General features: G+C 35.6%; 1 protein-coding gene across 2 annotated transcripts in view; it reads right to left on the bottom strand.

Annotated features, from left to right (window-relative positions):
* Window positions 1-20,968, bottom strand: part of kin17 (kin17 DNA and RNA binding protein) — a 155,827-nt gene that overhangs the window by 65,367 nt on the left and 69,492 nt on the right. For both annotated transcript variants that reach the window (XM_090390976.1, XM_090390977.1), the window contains exons 6-7: window positions 17,546-17,654; window positions 8,559-8,640 (exon numbers count right to left, since the gene is read on the bottom strand). In XM_090390976.1, the coding sequence (XP_090247102.1) occupies window positions 8,559-8,640; window positions 17,546-17,654 (191 nt within the window). The remainder of the gene's footprint in view (window positions 1-8,558; window positions 8,641-17,545; window positions 17,655-20,968) is intronic.

Raw genomic sequence — 20,968 nt, 5'->3', positions numbered from 1 at the left:
TTTGGGATTTAGCCGACCAAATTGCATTCTTACTGGCTTAAACCAAAATACAAAATGATGGTACAACATGACAAAATTTCATGCCGGCTGGGGCATAGCCCAGTTAAACAAGGCCCCCATTGTTTTCACCAGGGAACCAGGGCAAGCAGCGAAAAATCAGCCACTGGAACAAATCTGAAAACACACCCCAACTCAACATAACCAGAGTTAAAGATCAGTACTATCAACATAAGAAGCCTGAATGGCAAAGAAATGGAGCTGAGGAATTAGATAAGTACCAGATCGACATAATAGGGGTGACTGAAACAAAAAAGACAAAAACTGGTGAGATCTTTCTGAGCAATAAATACAAAATGTTATACTCAGGCAATGACAATCAAGGAAAAGAAGGAGCAGCCATAGTATTCAACACAAAATATGAGGCTAATCTCCTTGAATAGCAGGCAGTCTCAAGTAGAGTGATGTGGGCAAATATCAGAATAGGGAACTGGACAATGAGGCTTATTTGTGCCAATGGTCCCACAGAAGGTTCTACTAAGGTAGAAGTGGAGAAATTTTTTTATGCTTTAGAAAAAGCAACTAACACATGAAAAAGGAAAAGTTGGTCCTTGTTGGAGATCTAAATAGCAGAGTAGGAAATGATTTTCAGACATACAAAAATATTTTGCAAAAATTTGGAGAAAAGAGCAAAGCAAATAATAATGGCAAATGCCTGTTGGATTTCTGCTCAGGACATGGGCTGGTTATTACTAACACTATGTTCCAACATAAAATGTGCACAAATTTACATGGAGAGAAGAGGCAAGGAAAAGTCTCCTTGACTATGTTATTGTTGATAGTGATGTTTTCTCCCTGGTGCAGGACACCAGAGTGTACAGAGGATTTGAAATCGGATATGATCACTATTTATTCTTGAGCAGGATAAAATTGAAATTCATATTGAAAAGAATAACATGTAAGAGTTTTAAAGAGAATAAAAGTTGAGCAGCTCTCAGATGTGAACTGTAGACTAAAATATACAAAGTTTATTGAAGAAAAAATGAAAGAGTTTGAGAACAGCAAACAACCCTTGGAGATTCAGTGGCAAGCCTTGAAGAAAACACTGATTGATTCAGCCAGAGAGGCATGTGGTGAGGTTGTGTGCAAGGATAGAAAAATCAGAACTCCCTGGTATACACAGGAAGTTAAAGAGGTAGTGAAGGAAAAGAAGAAAGCATATCAAAAGTTTCTGGCAAATAAGTCAGCTTGTGCTCTGAGAGAATACAAGAGACAAATGTAAGAAAGCTAAACACTGTGTAAAACTAGCTAAACAAAAGTCATGGGAGGACTTTGGCTATATGGGCATAATTCAAAATCAGGAAATGGACAATGAAACATATCTGTGCCAATGGACCCAAAGAAGGTTCTCCTAAGAAAGACGTGGAAGAATTTCAAGAGTCATTAGAGCAGGTAGCTGACATTAATAATGTGGAAAAAGTAGTCCTAGTTGGAGATATAAACAAGAGAGTAGGAAATGACCCCCCACCAGGCATATAGGAATCTTTTAGAAAAATTTGGAAAAAAGGGCAAATCTAATAATGAGGGTAGGTACAGTATCTGCAGGATTTTGTTCAGAATATGGGCTAGTCATTACTAATAAATTTTCAACAAAAAGATTTGCACAAGTTCACTTGGAGAAAAGATGCAGGAAAAGCCTCATCATCATCATCATCATCATCAAATTCCTGCCATGTACCCTCAAGGGGTGTACAGGATATGACAGTACTACATGAAAAAATTACATCATTACTAACTTCCTATCTACAATTTTCCTCCAAATCAGTCTGTTACTTGTCAAGACTCCAACATTATCAGATCTTATATTTCTATCGTCTAAGCCACTTTATACCGTATCAATCCACCTATATCTTGGTCTTCCTCTGGGTCGTTTTCCCGACAACCTGGCAGAGAACACTTGTTTTGCTAATCTTTCCTCTCCCATTCTATTTAAGTGACCATACCATCTGAGATTAGCTCTGCTAACGCATTCCTGGATGCTGACAATGTCAAGTTCTTTCCTAATATCCTCATTTTTAATATGATATTGCCATTGATGCCATCTGTTCACGCCTCTAATCTTTCTCGGAATCTCATATCTGCAGTCTCTAGTCTTTGGTCAAGTGTTTTACTTCTGACACAGCTCTCAGATCCATAAGTTAAAATTGGTTTGAACACAGTCTTGTATACAGCTAATTTAGTGTTCCGACTAATTTCTTTCTTATTCCATATGAATTTATTCAATTGACTTCCCACGATACCAGCTTTGCTGATTCTGTTGTCTATTTCTATATTTAGTTTACCATCTTCAGTAAAAATTGTGCCTAAGTAGCTGAAATGTTTTACTTGTTCCACAGGTTCTCCATTCACAACACAGTTGACATTTTCAATGATTCTGCCTATTTTCATTGTCTTTGTCTTTTTATTGCTGACCTTCATACCATATCTATTACAACAGCTATTCAATTTAGTCAGAGAATCTTGCAGACTTGTAGCGGATTTATTTAGAAGTATAACATCATCCGCATAAAGCAAAGAGCTGACATTAACATCTCCAATTTTGATATCAGGTTTAATACCACATTCCTTCATAATGTGATCCATATAGATAATGAATAACAGAGGGGATAATGTACATCCTTGTCTCACACCAGATTTAACATTAAACCATCTTCCTGTACTTCCTTCAATTCTAACTGCTGACTCACAACTCAAATAAAGACTAAGTATTGCTTGATATAATGCCCCATTGACACCATATAACTTCAGCGTATTGAATAGCTTCTCTCTTGGCACCTTGTCATATGCCTTTTCCAAATCGACAAAACTTAAATACAGATCTTTGTTATATTCCCATGCTTTCTCGACTATTTGTCGTAAAGTGAAGATCTGATCCTGACAGCCTCTATTTGACCTGAATCCAGCTTGTTCTTCACCAAGCTTTTCTTCCACAATTCTTCTCAACCGTTTCTCAAGTATACTTGGATAGATCTTGCCAGGAACACTCAGTAGGGAAATACCTCTGTAATTCTCACATTCAGTTTTATTTCCCTTTTTATATATGGGTACTATGAGAGCTCTACTCCAATCATCGGGAATTCATCCCTCTGTCCAGGCTTTCTGAACTATGCAGTGCAGCCACTGTAAGACTCTTATACCACCATACTTCAGCATTTCTGGTCGAATATCATCTACTCCTGCTGCCTTTCCACATTTCAAGCCTTTGATGGCTTTTTCTACTTCAAGTATGGATATGTATTCCTGACTGCATGCCTGGTCAGTGTTTTTTATCACTGTGCTGTCATCACTGCTTGTTTCATTTAGCAGTTTTTCAAAGTAATTACTCCATACTTCAAGGATATCTTTTTCTCCTGTTTTCATTTCACCTTTGTCATCTCTAACTCCTTTTACAGCACTCTTTCCTCCATTCCTAAGCTTCTTCAACAACCTCCAGAATATCTTACTACCTTCTTGATATTTATTTTCTATATTCTTGCCAAAGTCCTCCCATGACTTTTGCTTAGCTAGTTTTACACACTGTTTAGCTTTCTTACATCTGTCTCTGTATTCTGTAAGAGTAAAAGCTGACTTATTTGCCAGGAACGTTTGATATGCTTTCTTCTTTTCCTTCACTGCCTCTTTAACTTCCTGTGTCCACCAGGGAGTTCTGATTTTTTTTATCCTTGCACACAACCTCACCACATGCCTCTCTGGCAGAATCAATCAATGTTTCCTTCAGAGTTTGCCACTGAATCTCCAAGGTTTGATTCCTGTTCTCAAACTCTTTCATTTTCTTTTCAATAATATTTCTGTATTTTAGTCTACAGTTCACATCTGAGAGCTGCTCAACTTTTATTCGCTTTAAAACTTTCTTACATGTTATTCTTTTCAATATGAAATTCAATTTTATCCTGCTCAAGACTAAATAGTGATCACTTCCAATTTCAAATCCTCTGTACACTCTGGTGTCCTGCACCAGGGAGAAAACATCACTATCAACAATAACATAGTCAATGAGACTTTTCTTATTCCTTGCCTCTTCTCTCCATGTGAATTTGTGCACATTTTTATGTTGGAACATGGTGTTAGTAATAACCAGTCCATGTCCTGAGCAGAAATCCAACAAATATTTGCCATTATTATTAGCTTTGCTCTTTTCTCCAAATGAACCAAAGGAAAAGCCTCATTGACTATGCTATTGTTGATAGTGATATCATCATGCTGGCTGAGGAAACAAGAGTGTACAGAGGATTTGAATTGGAATTGACCATCTTTAATTTTAAGGAGATTTTCAACAGAATAGGATAAAAATGAATAACACATTGAAAAGAACAGTATGTAAGAAAATTTTATAAAGAATTACAGTTAAGCAGCTATAACAGGTAAACTGTAGACTCAACTATGCTAACATTATTGAAGAAAGAATGAAGCAGTTTCAAAAACAAGAACTAGACCTTGGAGTCTTAGTGGCTCTGAAGAAAACATTGATTGTATCAGTTAGGAAGTATGTAATAAAGTTGTCTGCAAGGATAGAACAATAAGAACACCGTGGTAGACACAAAAAGTTAAAGATGCAGTCCTGGAAAAGAAGCATAATAAACGTGCCTAGCAAATAAGTCCGCAGATGTCTAAAAGAATACCGAGAAGAATGTAAGATAGTTAAGCTAAGCTATGTGAGAAAGTAGCTAAATAAAAGCCACAGAAAGACTTGTAAGAATATAGAAGGTAAATATCAAGAAGCTGGCAAAATGTTCTGGAGGATATTGAAAAAAACTTATAAATGGAAGAAAGAGTACTGTAAAAGGAATCAAAGATGATAAAGGTCACATAAAAACTGAAGATAAGGATATCCTACATGCCTGGAAACATCTAGACATTAGCAGTCTTTCATTTAACAGTTTTTAGTTTATAGTTTAGAGCATTCATTAGTCTTTCAAATTAGTTTGAAATATTTAAATGAAACAAGCAGTGAGAGAACTATAGTAAGAAATTTTCAACAGAAATGGAAACAGGAATACATATCAATACTGAAATATAGAGATATAAAAGTTTTGCAGTGGCTACACTAAATAATTCAGAGGGCCTGACAGGAGATCAAATTCCAGATTGGAGTAGAGTTCTCATAGTTCCCATCCATAAAAAAGGGAATAAAGCTAAATGTGGGATTTTCTCCACTGAGTACTCCAGGTAAGAATTATGTAAGCATACTTGAAAAGAGGCTGAGAAACTGGGAGAAGAACAAGCTAGGTTCAAGCCAAAGAGAGGTTGTCAGAATCATATTTTCACTTTATGACATACAGTTGAGAAATCATGTCACAAATATCTGTGCTCAAGTTTTGTAGATCTGAAAAAGGCATAGAAGATAACCAGGGAAAAGCTTTTCAAAATTCTACAGTTATGATACATATGTTGTTTTTTTCCGACCAAAAAACTAACGTAATAAAAAATAACTAACACTGGGTTTGTGGGTTGTAATGATTTAATAAACTAGTGGCTTCATCTGGGTTGGAATGAACATACAAATATACAAGCGTTAAATATGAATTGATACATCACTAAAAAATACCGAATGTGTAGGAACCGTTACATGCGAATACAAGTACAACAGAAACATATGGAGAGCGGATGCTAACACATGGTCAGTCATTGTTAAGCAGGTGCATCCAATAGTTAGCAGAAAAAGTAAAGTCCGATATGTTTAAAGATCTAATGAGTGACTTCAAAATGTCACACAAAATCATTCCTTGGTTTCTGTTTAGAGTGCTTTGTGAATAGCTAGTATGAATATTGTATCATTATTCACAAATGTTCCTGTGGACAAAATTATGGTGCTTATAGATAATCTGTTTCCTCAGGACATCTCTCAACTCTATAAACACTGTCTCAACTCAAATTTTTTTCTGATGGAATGGGAAAATCTACAAACAACTTTTGAACCTTGCAATGGGAAGCCTTTTATCCCCTCCTTGTGCACACTTATTCATGGAAAAGTTCAAAAAAGATGTCTTGTTATCTATAAATCCTAAACCATCACTTTGGTGGTGATACGTGGATGGCATATTCATAATACGGAATTATTATGAATTCTGTTTTCATAACATGTTACATATTATGAAAACAGCCACACTGTGTTACATAATATGTAACACAGTGTGGCTGAGTTACACAATTTTCTGGCATTTGTTAACTCCTTCCACCATAAAATCAAATTCACTCTAGAACTTGAAAATGAAGGAAAACTACTTTTTCTAGATGTTCTAATTACAAAAAAAGCAGATGGAGTGTACTGTAAGCCAACTTATACAGGCCGTTATCTACATTTCTCATTGTTGCACCATATTTCACAAAAATTAGGTATTGGATACGGTGAAAAAGAGGGCAATCTCTATTATAAGAGATGAAGGAACACTAACAGAAGAATTACATTCGATTCTCCAACTATTGATCAGCAATGGATATCCTAAAAAATAGCACAAAGAATACTACTCTCTAATCCCTCTTCACAAACAGATCAATGACATTCATTACAGAGCCTGAATTTCCATCCCTTTTATTGGCAAACTTTCGCTAAATATTGCAAATCTCCTGAAATCTCATGACATTAGAGTGGCCTTCAAACCCATTATGATGGTATGAAATCTGTTATGCTTGCCCAATTACCACAACCCTTTCAACAAACATTTCCACAAGAACTTGAAATTAAAATATTCCATGTTCTTGTGGCCTTAATTACATAAGGCAAACATTGAGAAGTTTAGAAATAAGACAAAATGAGCATATTGGAGACATCAATAACAACAGAGAAGACAGCTCAGGCTTGGCATTCCATTTCTCTCACACTCACCACAACATCGAATGGGATAAGAGCTCCATGCCATACATAGAAGATAACTTCAGCTCCCACAACATCAGAGAGGCTACAACAGTAATCTATTGTAGCCTCTCAAGGCACTCTAAACAGAAACCAAGGAATGATTTTGTGTGACATTTGGAAGTTACTCAGATCTTTAAACATATCAGATTTTAATTTTTCTATTAACTATCAGATGTACCTGCTGAACAATGACTGACCATTTGCCAGCATCCACGCTCCATGTGTTTCTGTTGTACTTGTATTCTGTGTAAGTAACAGTTCCTACACATTTGGTGTTGTTTAGTGATATATCGATTTGTATTTAATGCTTGTATATTTTTATGTTCATCCCAATCCAGATGAAGCCCCTAGCTTAAGTGGCAAAACTAGTAGGTTTATTAAATCATTACGACCCATAAACCCAGTGTTAGTTATTTTTCATTACGCTACACTTATATGAGGTAAACGGAACATTATACAGGACAACAGAGTCTATATTTAAGTCGTAAGTTGGCAGTTAGAATTGAAGAAAATACAGGAAGATGGTTTAATGTAAAATCAGCATATTGGAGACATCAATAACAAGATGAAGTTCATCTATTCAAGGAAGCAATTATGAAAGAAAGTGGCATTAAATCTGATATTAGAATTGGAGACATCAAACTTAGCTTTTTGCTTTGTATACATTATCATCTATACTCCTAAACACATCCAGCGTAAGTCTGCAGGATTCTTTAACTAAATTCAATAACTAACAAATTTGGCATGAAAACCAGCAGTAAAAAGACCTAACCTAAGAAAATAGGGAAGAACATAGAAAACTTCACCTGCATTCTGAATGGAGATCCTATCCATCCATCTATTCATTGGACATTAACAGATGCTGTATGGTCACTGAGATGCTCAATTGATGTCCCACACCAGTCTTCGCCAAGTGAAGATGGCAAATGAAATATGGAAATAAGCAACAGAATAAGCAAAGTTGGTATGGTGGGGAGCCAGCTGAATAAATTTATATGGAATAAGAGAGAAATTAACCAAAACACTAAACTAGTAGTATATAAGACAGTGTTCAAACTGGTTTTAAGTTATCGATCTGAGAGTTGGGAATAATGCATTCAATCAAAGATTAGAGACCACAGATATGAGAGTTCTTAGATAAATTAGGAGCCTGAACAAATGGCATCAATGGCAGAATCATATTAAAAATGAAGACATTTGGAAGGAATTTGATATGTTTGCATTCAAGAATGTGTGAGCAGGGCTAAGGTAGTATGATCACTTAAATATAATGAGAGAGGAAAAGTTAGCAAAACAAGGTATTTGATGCCAAGATGGCAAGAACCCAGACCAAAGTGTAGGTATTGATTCAGTGAGAAATGCTTTAGAAGCACAAAATGTTAAATACAACAACTATAGAATAACATGTATGCCACATGTATAACTTTTAATTATTATTTAAATATTTCATATGACATGGCAATTGCCTGTCATATCAAATCCATATGTCCTCTGAACTGATTTAAGTAGAAAATTAAGGAGCTTACTGTATTCAATTCATGAAACCAAGTTAGATGCATATGTATTTCAACAAATCAGCTATATGTAATATACTTTTAGTATACTACACTTTGTTATAATAAGACTAGCTAGAATATATAATACCAACCTTTTTCATCTTCATTATCTCGCTTCAGTTCTGTAAATGAAGTTTCATTCTCAATTTTTGATTGCTCCTTTCCTCTTTCGATCTACAGCAAATGACAGTTATGTATTGGTTTAATAGCAATTACCTACATATATGGTGGATTTACTTAAATAAATTCTTGTAATGCAAAACTGATATTTTGAATAAGTATCTCAATCATTATCAAAGCAAAAATTATGAAAGTCAAAGACGATCAATACAATTAACATAATTCTAGAAGCTAACAATATGCAAACCTGACAAAAAAACAGTGACACAGAACTATCTACTGTGAAACTTAATAGCCAAGATTCATTTCATTGTCAATTAATTAATTAATTAAAAAAAAAAAAGCCATAAACAACAACATTTAAAACTGTAACTTTATATAATCATTTCTGTTTAGGTGTGGAGAGTGAAGAATCTTTTATACAAAAATCTGCTTTAAGTATCACTATTATCTTCCATAAGATTCTGTATGTTGCATGCATATGCACAGACATATTGTTTGTAGTACACTCAACAAGGCAATATGCTGCCTGATGATAATATATGTAATATGTGTTTCCCCCCCCCTCACTCTACGAATTTCTGCGATTTGCTTGTCTAACCAAAATAAGCATGGCTACATAAGCAGGGAATGTACTGAAAACTTGGATGAGGCAACAGATAGTGTTTGTATTTAATAAATATAAGGATTAAGGATAAAATCCAGAAAGGTGGACCAATTATTTTCAAAGCCTTGGCTGAAGATTCACGTGGTACTTCCAAGAAAGAAAGCTTCCAGAGGAATGGAAAACCTCAAAAACCATACTTCTATTCAAAAAAGGGAACAAGGAAAACATAAAAAAACTATTGTCCAATCTCTCTACTCTCTCACATATATAAGATCATGCACTGAACAGAATCCGAAACACTCTAGAAGACAACTCCAGCAGAGAGCAGGCAGGATTCAAAAGAGGCTTCTCCACAATAGATCATATCCAGGTAATTTCACAACTAGCAGAAAAATGCAGAATCCCTCTATGTTTCCTCTTTATTGATTTTAAAAAAGCATTTGATACCATAGAACACAATGCAGTCATCAGTGCCTTACTGGAAATAAATGTGGACCCTACTTATATCCACATGATAAAAGAAATTAATAAAAATCAGACCACACAAATAACCCTATTTGATCAACCTATAAATATAGATATAAAGAGAGGGGTCTGGCAAGGCAATGTGATCTCCCCAAATCTATTTAGCAGCACTTTAGAATACATTCTGAAAAAATAGACCTAAACGGAGGAATAAGCATATATGGTGAAAAGCTACAAATTCTTATGTTTGCCAATGATCTAGTACCGATATTCCACAACCCAAAAGACCTAAAAAAAATGGGTGAAAAAGTATACACAAAAAGCAGTAAGATAAGCTTAGAAATGAATCTAGAAAAAACAAAATGGATCAAAAATCTACACAAGTGAGTCACCTATGTATTGATAACATCCCTATAGAATAAGTTAACTCATACAAGTACTTAGGACAAACAATAAAAATGAATAACGATTTATCTGAAGAACTAGCAAAAAGAAAGAAAGTTTTATGGATATCATTTAACAGACTAAAAGAAACACTTACTAATCCAAATCTTGACATCTCTCCGAAGGCAAAACTATTTAATAGTGATATTCTACCATCACTCACATATGGATCAGAAACATAGAACACGACAAGTAAAGAAGAATAACTCAGTGTACAATAGAACGCAGGATTTGTATGTTAGAAACACGGAACTAAGAAAGAGATCAGGCATAAAAGATGTGGTAACTGCAGTATATGAAAGCAAGAAGAGATGGGCAAGTCACATAACCAGACTCAACAATAACAGATGGACACATAGAATACTCAACTGGCAACCAAGAATAAAGAGAAAACCAGGAAGACTACCTACAAGATGGGAAGATCCACTAATGAAATCTATGGGTATAACATGGAAAAGAGAGGCTCAAGATCGAGATTGTTGGAGGCATCTTTGTGATCTGCACTCATGGAGAAATCCTGAGTGAAACACGGGTCCATCAAGGTAAGGATTAAGGATAATTTTAACAGTGGTCAGAATGCAGGATGTAGGTGGTGTTTTTTTAGAATTATCAAGTACAATTACATAAAAGAATTGAGAATATATATGTCTGTGTGTGTGTCTGTAATGGGGGGGGGCTCTTTTCACTGTGCTGTCATCACTGCTAGTTTCATTTTGCAATTTTTCGAAGTAATTACTCCATACTTCAAGGATATATTTTTCTCCTGTTTTCATTTCACCTTTATCATCTCTAATTCCTTTTACAGCACTCTTTCCTCTATTCCTAAGCTTCTTCAACAACCTCCAGAATATTTTGCCACCTTCTTGATATTTATTTTCTATATTCTTGCCAAAGTCCTCCCATGACTTTTGTTTAGCTAGTTTTACACACTGTTTAGCTTTCTTACATTTGTCTCTGTATTCTCTAAGAGCACAAGCTGACTTATTTGCCAGGAGCTTTTCATATGCTTTCTTCTTTTCCTTCACTGTCTCTTTAACTTCCTGTGTCCACCAAGGAGTTCTGATTTTTCTATCCTTCACACAACCTCACCACATGCCTCTCTGGCAGAATCAATCGATGTTTTCTTCAGAGCTTGCCACTGAATCTCCAAGGTTTGATTCCTGTTCTCAAACTCTTTCATTTTTTCTTGAATAATGTTTGTATATTTTAGTCTAGAGTTCACATCTGAGAGCTGCTCAACTTTTATTCACTTTAAACGTATATGTTCTGCTTCATCAATAATATCAACAATAATATAGTCAATGAGACTTTTCTTATTCCTAGCCTCTTCTCTTCATGTGAATTTGTGCACATTTTTATGTTGAAACATGGTGTTAGTAATAACCAGTCCATGTCCTAAGCAGAAATCCAACAAGTATTTGCCATTCTGACAATCATTTCCTACTCTGCTATTTAGATCCCAAAACAAGGACCAACTTTTAATTTTTTATTGTGTCAGTTGCTTTCTCTACAATCTCAAAAAATGCCTCCACTTCTACCTTAGGAGGACCTTCTGTGGGACCATAGGCACAAATAAGTCTCATTGTCCAGTTCCCCATTCTGTATTTGCCCACATCACTCTACATGAAATTGCCTGCCATTCAAGTAGATTAGCCTCGTATTTTGTGTTGAATACTATGGCTACTCCTTCTTTTCATTGATTGTCATTGCCCGAATATAACATTTTGTATTTATTGCTCAGAAAGAGCTCACCAAAGTTGGTCTTTTTTGTTTCAGTCACCCCTATTATGTCGATCTGGTACTTATCTAATTCCTCAGCTAGCTCCATTTCTTTGCCATTCAGGCTTTTATGTTGATAGTGCCAATCTTCAATTCTGGTGATATTGAGTTGGGGTGTTTTAAGATTTGTTCCAGTAGCTGACTTTTCACTGTTCACCCGGGTTCCCTGGCAAAAACAACTGGGGCCTTGTTTAACTGGGCAACGCCCAGCTGGCATGAAATTCTATTATGTTGTACCATCATTTAATATTGTGGTTTAAGCCAATAAGAATACAATTTGGTCGGCTAAATCCCAAATTGCCAGCCCATCCTTGTTCGTTCAGTATCCAGGTAGATACCCAACAGGGTGCACCACGAGAAGGTGAGGATTGGACATTAGGTCAGAAGCCCTGAAATTCTATTCCTGGGTTCTTCACATTCCTTTAAAGGCTATGTGGAGGTCTCCTCTCAGTTATACAGCTTTGATTCTTAAGCACCTCCAAGAATAGTCCAAGTTTGTCCAGGATAGTTATGCCAAGTGATGCAAAGTTAATAAACTGTGCATATCCCTCCTCATTATTATAAATCAGAGTGCTCAAAAACTGAAAGTATTGTCATTTTCTAAAGTGAACTGCATTCTTGAGTGAACAGACTTTTTTTGAAAGTCATTTAATATGAAGTTATTATATAAAGTTTTTTGAACTCTAAAGATGTCAACAAAGTGCAGATATATATATATAAGAATGGGGGAGGTGGGGGAATAATGCTGCATGGGGAATGTGGAAAATGCCCTGAATGCTATTTATCTTTGATAGAACAAAGTCTAAAGAAAATTTAAATGATGACCAGAATGTACCATCAGAAAGTAAATATTAACAGTAAATAAAACAGGCAGAACAACAAATATCAGGATTTCAGAACAACAAGACTACATCCGGTTTCACCAGTACAGCCGCTCTGGGTTGGCAGACCATGCCTTAGATATCCACCATAAAATTCGTTGGAAGAAAACAAAAATAATCCATCGCAGCAAGTTTAAATACGAAAGATTATTCAAAGAATCTTCAGCAGCTCTAAAAAACGTTCCTAACCTCAACAAATTTGGGTGCATGAAACTGCCCCAAATTTGGGAGACTTTCATTATGAGAACTTCAGCCCAACTGCCAAGACTACCAAATTAGCCCGCAAGAGGGCACCATTAGGACTTTAGGAACAAAATTAGTTTCTTACTTTCTTCCTCATTTGCTTTGTTAGTTCCTTAGTGCACATACCATATCTTTATGTTCCTGAAGATAGCAATGTGACATTGCCGAAATATAGAAGTGATTCATTAAAGTTATCTTTAATTAATATACTTCATATGCGTTGTTAATTCCGTAAATTAATTACCAGTTATGTCTAACCAATGTATAAGTCTTACTACTAGAATCATGATCATCCACGCAGATGCAATCGCACAAAAGGCCCGTCAATACGGCAAATTGAGGTTGAAGATATCGAGGCAAATAAATCGTCTGACGTTCCTAAAACGCTGCCGGGATAACAAAGTGATCCCCAACTGTGTCAAATTGAAGCACCGTTTCACTTCCGAGAAAGCTCTACGCATTTATAACCGCACTAGCTTCGCCCTGTTAAGAGAACAAATTACCGCGACGCGCGTTCTCCTTGCCGACAAAAACAAAACCTTACGGGCACTAGAGGAAGAGCTTTCTAACACACTCGGCCTTGATCTATGGTCTATACTTCATGACATCTCATGCACATCGGCAAGAAAGGAATTCGAAAAAATACGTAGTCGGCACATGAAAAAATACGAAAACCTGACAAAGACTTCTACTTCTGTACCCCAGCCACCACTTAACACAGTAGTCAACATCTCGTCGGCAGTTTTAAAGCCTGAAGCACTCACCGCACTTTCACGTGGTCACAATTTCGCCCTAGCTCCAAAAAGGATACCTGCTGAAGAAATCATGATCCAAATAGAGCGTGGTATTCGCAACCTGCCTAACCATATCGCCAACAACATGAGACTGGATGTAGTCGGTGTTCTCACTAAAGCCAAACCTCCAAAATCCAACTTATCCAAAAACGAATATACAGCCCTACAAGAATTAAAAAACAACAAAAAAATAGTATTCACCAAAGCTGATAAGGGAAGCGCCACTATGGTACTCAATCAAAAAGACTACAAAGGTAAGCTAAATTCTTTAATACGAGACCGTACTACTTACCTCCCCATTGAATATAATCCGACCAACTCTCAGATTAGAACTATCCACAGACTCCTTAAGAAGGTCACTTTTTAGGCCTGTGGAAGTCACCAACAAACTTAAACCTTATAACTCTAGACCCCCCTGATTATATGGACTCCCAAAAATACATAAACAAAATGTGCCATTGCATCCCATAGTGGATGGCATTGATTCCCCCACATATAAATTAGCCAAACATTTAGCCAAAACGCTCACACACTACACTGGCAACATCACACATAAAAAACTCAGCCCACTTTAAAGCCAGTATAGAAAACCTCACACTCCAACACACTGACATAATGGTCAGTTTTGACGTCTCCTCCCTATTCACTAATGTCCCACTCAAAGAAACCCTTGAGCTCATCCAAGCCAAGTTTCCTCCCGATATCTCAGCCCTATTTCAGTTCAAAATGAACTCAGGCTATTTCGTTTGGCAAGGAAAGTTCTACAAACAGATAGAGGGGACAGCCATGGGTTCACCACTTTCCCCACCCTTGGCCAATTTCTTTATGGAGACATTTGAAGAGAAAGCCTTAACCTCTGCCCCACAAAAACCCACTATTTGGCTTCGTTATGTGGATGATGTGTTTGCTATTTGGCCACATGGCTCAGACACACTCCACTCCTTCCTAACACACTTAAACAACCAACATCCCAGAATCCAGTTCACCTTAGAAAAAGAGGAAAACAACACCCTCCCCTTCCTAGACACTTTAATCACCCGCCAGCTTGATGGATCTTTGGTTTTCTCTGTTTACAGAAAACCCACCCACACTGGCAGATACATTCACCAGCAATCCCCCCCCCTCACAACAATATGGGGTGATAAAAACACTATATAACAGGGCAAAATTAATCTGCTCAGATGACAAGGCCCTGACTATGGAACTAAACCACATCCTCAACACTTTCTTAGCCAATGGCTATAACCCCCCAAAAAAATCCAAAAAATACTAAAACCTATAAACCACACCCCCTCTCCACAATAAAGACTACATCAAGTCTATCACTATCCCCTACATCCAGGGCACCTCTGAAAAAATAACTAATATCCTCAAAAAATATGACCTTACTTCCTGTTACAGACCATATAAAAAGTTGGCATTCCTTATCCGCTCTACCAAAGACCAACCACTTCCCCTAGACCTACCTGGTGTATACCAGGTCCCTTGCAGCTGCAAATTGTCCTACTTTGGCCAAACAGGCAGAACAACAAATATCAGGATTTCAGAACACCAAGACTACATCCGGTTTCACCAGTACAGCCGCTCTGGGTTGGCGGACCATGCCTTAGATACCCACCATAAAATTCGTTGGAAGAAAACAAAAATAATCCATCGCAGTAAGTTTAAATACGAAAGATTATTCAAAGAATCTTCAGCAGCCCTAAAAAACGTTCCTAACCTCAACAAATTTGGGTGCATGAAACTGCCCCAAATTTGGGAGACTTTCATTATGAGAACTTCAGCCCAACTGCCAAGACTACCAAATTAGCCCACAAGAGGGCACCAATAGGACTTTAGGAACAAAATTAGTTTCTTACTTTCTTCCTCATTTGCTTTGTTAGTTCCTTAGTGCACATACCATATCTTTATGTTCCTGAAGATGGCAATGTGACATTGCCGAAATATAGAAGTGATTCATTAAAGTTATCTTTAATTAATATACTTCATATGTGTTGTTAATTCCGTAAATTAATTACCAGTTAGTGGTCTCACAGTTGACAATGAAATATCAGTCAGTGATAGGAGCAGAGATATAACTGACTATGTTGAGGCTTTGCAGAACATTCTAATACAGAATAGTGATTTATTTGCATACACCTATTCTTATAGAAAAAAATAAATCTTAGAAGCAAGTTTTTATATGAAAGACTTATGTAAAAAAAAGTTATGATATTTTCCACTTTATTAAAATAAATGCTTGTATATAACTTCACATTTCTTGGTTTCTTCAATTACCATAGTCGTGTATACAGGTACTATATTGCAAGTGATCAGTGGTGATGGTTGCAATGTCAATGGCTGCTAATTAAAGATGTCTGAACTGTGTTTTTATAGGTATTTTGTGTGTCATAGTAGTAGTATTTTGTGTTTAGGGCTAGGGTGTAATTTCTGAATTTACTGAAGTCTCTAGGATTTCTTTTTGTAAACTCTACTTGAATAAGAAGAACACAAAAAAATTTAACATGACAACCAATGTGTTGAGATATTTTGTTGAACCTCAACTGATCAGTGTGAAATATATTAATTAGAACATGTGAGTCAACACTAAATGCATTTTAGAACATGTCTATGTATGCTGATTAAGGAAATGGGACAAAGACAAGTGTAAGCAGCTGAGAAAGTAGATTTGCATGAGTGCAACAATAGAGAAGCAAGGTCCACTAACATACCGAAGAGTGAGGAGGGAATGAAGGCAGGGAGAAATGGAGAGTAAATGGTGAAGGTTGAAACGAAAGTTGTAGTGTAAATCTTGAGAAGGAGAATAATATTAGAAACAATGAGCAAGTGACGAGAGATAAATGAGAAGTTATGGAAAATTAATGGAAGTGGAAATAATATGCATGAAAGAAACCAAAGTAGGAAGAATGAATAGTGTTCTGCTGTATGATTAACTATCTTGTGAGGATATGGGAAATTGGTTGCACTGATTCATAATAGTGCTTCATGGTATAAACAACACTTAAACTAGTATGGTTGCGTTAATTTGCCAAAAGATTTGGGAGACTGTCATTATGAGACCTGATAGCTTGACTTCTCCAAATTAACTTTATGGTTATCTGACCCATAGAGGGCACCATATAAGGATATTTGTTCTGTTTCAGCGACAATTTGAATTGTTTTCCATAATTATTTATTTCATTCTCACAGATGTAACTGTGTTCTGAAGATGCTGAATAGAAAACCAGCAAAATATTAGTCTTTTTTTCCCTCTCTTGGTATTGTTTATACCATGAAGTGCTATTATAACAACTAAGCCTTTTAATATATATTGGTTGCAAAATGACAGTGCGTGCAAATCCCATCCACACACACACACAAAAAAAAAAGATGATAAATCTAGTATACAATACATTTTTAGTACAATGCATGGACTAAGACAGATAATCTTGAGAATGCTGCTTGAAAAAAGAATGGTACTTCTTCAAGCTATTTGGGCAGAGTCCTCAAGTGCAAGGTTCTGAGAGTGGTATTTGATACCATATGCACCTCATTATATATTCAGCTGACAGCAGCAGCAGTAACAAAATTATTAATACGAAATTAGTATAAAAATAGAATCTGCAATGGATTATCACAGTATCGTTTATGTCCCTTGAAGTTATACACTAGAAAATAATATACTGAATTATATTTCATTTTTAAATGGATAAAAAATAAACAAAAATTATGTTTTAATCAGACAAAGTTCATTAACTCAAGGTTACCTGTGTTTGAAGAAATTTTGCCATTCGTTCTTCATCATCCATATCCATTTTTTCCTTTTTTGCTAAAGCCTTCTGTCGTTGAATTGTATCAGGATCTTTATCGACGTAACTAAAAGAAAGAAAAAAAAGTATTAAATGGATTTTCAATTCCAGGATAGCTTCTCCAAAATTCAAAGACTTAAAACATGACTGTTACAAATTTTTGACTATCATTTTTATAATTATTATGCCCAATTTAATAAAAATCTAACTTATTTCATCCATGGCCTGATATCAAAACTGGAGATGTTAATCTCAGCTCATTGTGATGTTATAATTTTAAATAAATCCACTACAGGTCTGCTGGATTCCTCAACTAAACTGAACAACTGCTGTAATAAATTCAGTATAAAAATTAGCAAAGATTATGAAAATAAAAAGAGATAGTGAAAATATCAGTTGAATCGAATCATGAATGGGAAACCTATGGAACAAGTAAAACATTTCAGCTATTTAGGCATATTACTGAAGATGGCAAATTAAATATGAACATAAACAAAGCTGGTATGATAGGATGATGATGATTTATGGTTTTAATGATGTAAGGACAGCAAAGGTCAGACTGTGCCATATCAAAGTTTTTAGCAGTACATAAGGCAAAAAGAAATCACAAACATCTATGCTTGCAGTGGGACTCAAACCTACAACCCTGGCTGGAGAGGGATGTATGCTAACCATTCGATCAACCAGGCCAGCGTATAATAGGGAATCAATTGAATAAATTTATATGGAAATCAAATGAAATTAGTCAAAACACTAAACTAGTATATGAGAGTATTCAAAGCTTTAACTTATGAATCTGAGGGCTAGGCTGCAAAACATTTGATCAAAGACTGGAGACCACAGATATGAGATTTCCGAGTAAGATTAGGGAATGAACAGATGGAATCAAAGGCAGAATCATATTAAAAATTAATATATTAGGAAAGAACCTGTTATCAGTTTGTAATTTTGTTTATGGTTTAAGCTAATACAGAAAACAATTTTGTTGGATAAGTCACAAACTATCAGCCCAGTTGTTGAAGACAACTGCCCTATTGTAATGATAAGCAGGTTTTTAGGAAGTTAAGTTACTTTGTCATGACAAGCCACTGAGCCTGACATGAAAGGGAACTTGAGATATTAAGACCAAAGTACTGTTGTTGTTGTTTTTTTTATGTATAGATAGGCTTAAGTGTTGGTTGTTTTTCATAACTGTGCTTCATGGCAGAAAAAAATATAATTTATTAAACTTACTGTTATAAAACGTTCTGTTTTTATATTACCCTGCTTTGTCTTTGTTTTCTTTTACTTAAAACTTTGTGAATGGACAACTGCCTTAACTATCGACTGTCGCCATATATTTATTTCTACTAGATCTTAAGTTGTCGCGCTCCATAGTCTAACAAATTTATTTGTTTTACGACTGTGCCAGTTAGACTATGCATTGAGTGTGAGATTATAATATTTTTATTAGAGACAAAGCAGATATTGTTAGCATTCTCTGCTTATGTTAATCCATACCATTAATTAGTCGTGGATTGATTATACTTAAACGTTGTCTTATGCAGGTTCGAATTTTTCAGGATAGTGAACTGACAGAATCAGTCCAACGTGTTGTTCACAAACCATTTAATTAAATCAAAAAGGGAATATTTACAGTTTCACATTAATATATATATATATATACAACTGCATTACAATTTCTTTGTTATTTTCAATTCTTCCAAATTCAAACTTAATTCTAATTTTCTTCCTTTATAGCTAATTCACAATCTAGAATATCCTGCCAGTCATATATACATGTTAAGTAACTTTAATTCAATATCAATTTACATTATCGTATTGTACCCATAAACAGACACACTTGATGTACACTCTTGTTCAGAATTATCACATATATAACTAATTAAAATTCTTGTTCAGCACTGCCATTTACATGAATCTTGTTCACACGTAAGTGCTCCTTCTTGTCTTTCTTTCCTTCTGCTGGCTCATTCTTGATTTCCTGCCAAATTTTTTCCTTGTTTGAGTCGTTGTTTATTCCATGCCTTATAGGACTCAACGTGGCGACAATGTTCCTTTCGATTCCCGACCATGGACCTCACGTGGCGGCCGACCCAGGTAGAAGACTCAGAAAATATGATGCTTCTCTTTAGGTTACTGACGGCAGACCCAGGTAAGAGAGGGTTGAGAACCCTAAGACAAACGATGCTTCTCTTTCGATGATTGACAATGGACCTAACGTGGCAGCAAACACAGGTAAGAGAAGGTGAAAACCCCAAGACCCTATTTCTTCTCGATGCTTTGCCTTATATACACCCAGACTTCCATTGTATGCATGCATGCATGCATTTCTCCAACTTTCCATGTATGGTCACGTATTGACCTTCAGACATGATGACGTCACACTTTGCATGTCTTTTGAAATTGCCATATATGTCAATTCTTAGAATTCCTCACACTATTCTTAGACATTATCCTTTGGTTGCAGACAAATTTATGGTTGCAAACAAAATTTTTATGTTCTTCAAGGCAAATGTTGAAAGAACAGTCTGTCTAAAGCAACCTAAGTCACAGCACAAGGAACTTTATATGTTCCAGGATGTGCACATAAAGTTCCTCTAATATGCAGTAAATACTGCATACCTGTACCTTGTTAGGACATTTGTTTCTTTTTTGGTTTTAATTTGAATTATTCCTACAATGATCTAATTTAGTATGTGTGTTTATCATATTTGTAATATGTGCTCTGAAGATGCTGGTAAGAAATCCAGTAAAATATTAGTAAGTTCAATAAATTATTCATTTTCTTCTAGAGTTGTTTATACTGTGCAGCACTATTATTGAAGCTTTTTTTTGTTACTGTATAAAACTGAAATATTTTTAACATGCAGGATGTCCACACTGAAGTGATCACCTTTTAATAATGAGCAGGATAAAACTGAACTTCATATTGAAAAGATGGGTGTGTTAGAAGGTTTTGAAACGAATCAATTTTCATCGACTAGTTATTGTTGATACCAATGTTATCCCACTTATTCAGGACACAAAGGGTGCACAGGATTTGAAATAGGAAGTGATCACTATTTAATTTTGAGGGAAAACACTGAATTTTATATTGAAAAGAAGAGTGTGTAGGAAAGTTTTAAAATGAATCAAAGTTGAGCAGCTTTGAGAGGTGAACTGTAGATTAAAATATGCAATTATTCAAGAAAAAATTAGAGTTCGAAAACAAGAACCAAACATCAGAGATGCAGTGGAAACCCTGAAGAAAACATAGATTGATTCAGCCAGGGAGGCACATGATGAGGTTGTCTGTAAGAATAGAAAAAAATCAGAACTCCATGGTGGACTCAAGTAGTTAAAGAGGCAGTATAAAAAAAAAAATTTAAAAAAAAGTTC

Source organism: Typopeltis vanoorti, chromosome 1 (assembly GCF_054136105.1).
Source record: "Typopeltis vanoorti isolate ZY-2024b chromosome 1, IOZ_Tvanoo_1.0, whole genome shotgun sequence".
In the NCBI taxonomy this organism is placed as follows: domain Eukaryota; kingdom Metazoa; phylum Arthropoda; class Arachnida; order Uropygi; family Thelyphonidae; genus Typopeltis; species Typopeltis vanoorti.
This window is presented reverse-complemented; position numbering and strand designations above follow the sequence as displayed.